Source organism: Perkinsus marinus, assembly GCF_000006405.1.
Source record: "Perkinsus marinus ATCC 50983 genomic scaffold scf_1104296967740, whole genome shotgun sequence".
NCBI lineage: Eukaryota > Perkinsozoa > Perkinsida > Perkinsidae > Perkinsus > Perkinsus marinus.
Window position 1 is genome coordinate 1 of NW_003203447.1, and position 2046 is coordinate 2046.

Below are 2046 nucleotides of genomic sequence, written 5' to 3' on the forward strand. Positions count from 1 at the left end.
TCTTCGACCGTCCGCCGATAGCTGCACTCTCTTTCACCTTTTCGGGCGATGGTGATCCCTGCTGACTCTCGTCCTCCTCCTCAATAGCCTGACAAATGAGTAATGACACGCAGAATATGCTTGTCAACTTGGTATAATCAAAGGAAACCCGAGCTACCTGCCCGAATGTGACTGTTATCGGAGCGAAGCACGCAGGGCATCCGATTCCTCCATTCAGCGGCAACTGAGGAGCCTCGCGCAGAAAATCTCTCACGCACTCACTGACATAATGAAACTGGTCAAGTCGAAACGACCCCGTTCATGATCTACTTATGGAAACTGTGACCACACGTAGCCTTGGCCTGAGCCTCATCCTCGTTCGTGGTACGAGCTGGTATGTCGTCTTGGCACAACACCTGAGCTGGCTTCTGCTCAGCTAGCAACAGGGAAATCCTACGCATATATCAGCCCTATCCCTCCCAGCAGTGCTCTTAGCAGGAATGGAACCACAATCCATGCCATGGACGATGAGGTAGGGATGATCTACTGCCTGTGGAAACACTGAGATGGGAGTAGAGGGTCACGACGCCTACCTGTCGTAGCCTCGTCAAGAGGTCGAAGATATGAGCATAATTATTAAGAACCGTGCCCTCATTAGCATAGACGTCGAAGCGTAGTTGACTCTGCATTGCTAAGCTCTCGTAGAAGTCCTTCTCGCTGTCCGTGAGCTCCGTTCGTCTGATGCTCACAGTCATCGAAGGCAGGTGTAGGTCATCAGCACGCTCCTCTTTGGTACGTCGCAATAGCAGACGATCCAGAACCCGATCGCGCAGCTCTTTCAAAGCGTCCTTGCCAACTCCCGAGAACCCATGCCTGAAGGAAATGACATCAATGCTGCTGACAGACTAGAGAAGAATCGAGTCCAATCGATATCCGACCGAATCTAGCTGCTCACTTCAGAATAGGCTTGCTGATAGTTTGGTTGAAGTAGGAGTAGTGTTGCATCTTAGTATGACCGCACCGTTTACAGTATCGGTTGTCCTCGAAACGGTAAGCCATGGACTTACAGTCACAGTTCTTGGTCTTGCAGAAGTAGAAGGCATACGGATCATACTTCAAGAACCTTCAGTGACAGTCTCAGCAAAACAGCGTAGGGGTTCCACTCGGACGCCTACCTCACGAGCGAGTACAGCTCTCCCACGCGATTCTGCAAAGGCGTCCCGCTGAGCCCCCACCTGTACTCAGCCCTCAATGCATACCTATGAGTCGATCACCGAGAGCACCTAGAGGAGCCTCTTACGCTCCAAGGGCAGTCGTTGTTGTCCGTCCCTTAATTCGATGGGCCTCATCCAGGATGACCCTACCCCAACGTACACTGTGAAGGGCGGACTTCGACAGATCCAAGTCACTCCTCTCGCAATCTAACGCACAACGATATTGACTCAAGACTAATCCCCCCGGGCGGCTTACCCGAGGTATCGTCATCATCCTCCTCTTCATTTCGCACCTTCTTCGCTGCAGCTCTTGTCACCCGACCAGCACACGTCGACCCCCGACGCTTCGCCTCTCGACTTTTGCTCTTCACAACTTCAATTTCACTATCGCTCGACTCGCCCGAATCATCCCCAGTAGCCTCGCTCTCGCTACTAGAGCCACTTGCAGTAGCATCGCTGGGTTCATAATCGTCATCTTCGGAGTTCTTAGGGCGCTTGGAGGACTGAGGCGGTCCTCTGCCCGCCTGTGGCTTCACAGTTTGTCGTAGTCGAGCGACAACAGCTCGCTTCTTCGACGTGCTCATCCTACGCTTCTTGCTAGGAGGGGATGATGAGCTATCTGATGACGATGATGATGCCGACGACTCGGACACCGACAGAGTGGCGTCTTCCTTATTTCCTGTCGAGTCTGGACTACTGCCTAGGCTCACCGGTGAGGATCGGCTGCCTTTCACAGTCCGAGGGGCCACCGTGCTCGCGCTCGAGGGGCTGCCTTTCACCTTACACCGACGGGAAGGTGCTCTACGTCGCTGCCCAGCCTTTTCTATCGACACCGGCTCTTCCACCTTCACCT

At 53.4% G+C, this 2046-nt stretch overlaps 1 protein-coding gene across 1 annotated transcript; it reads right to left on the reverse strand.

The window, feature by feature from the left end:
• Window positions 1-157: 157 nt before the first annotated feature.
• On the reverse strand, window positions 158-1777 carry Pmar_PMAR022734 (DNA repair helicase, putative; the record flags this gene model as incomplete). The annotated part of the gene is made up of 8 exons (XM_002768624.1): window positions 158-260; window positions 310-395; window positions 437-529; window positions 573-852; window positions 935-1102; window positions 1155-1238; window positions 1280-1400; window positions 1450-1777. Coding segments are annotated over 8 exons (1263 nt in total), but the record flags the coding sequence as incomplete, so codon positions are not given.
• Window positions 1778-2046: the final 269 nt, after the last annotated feature.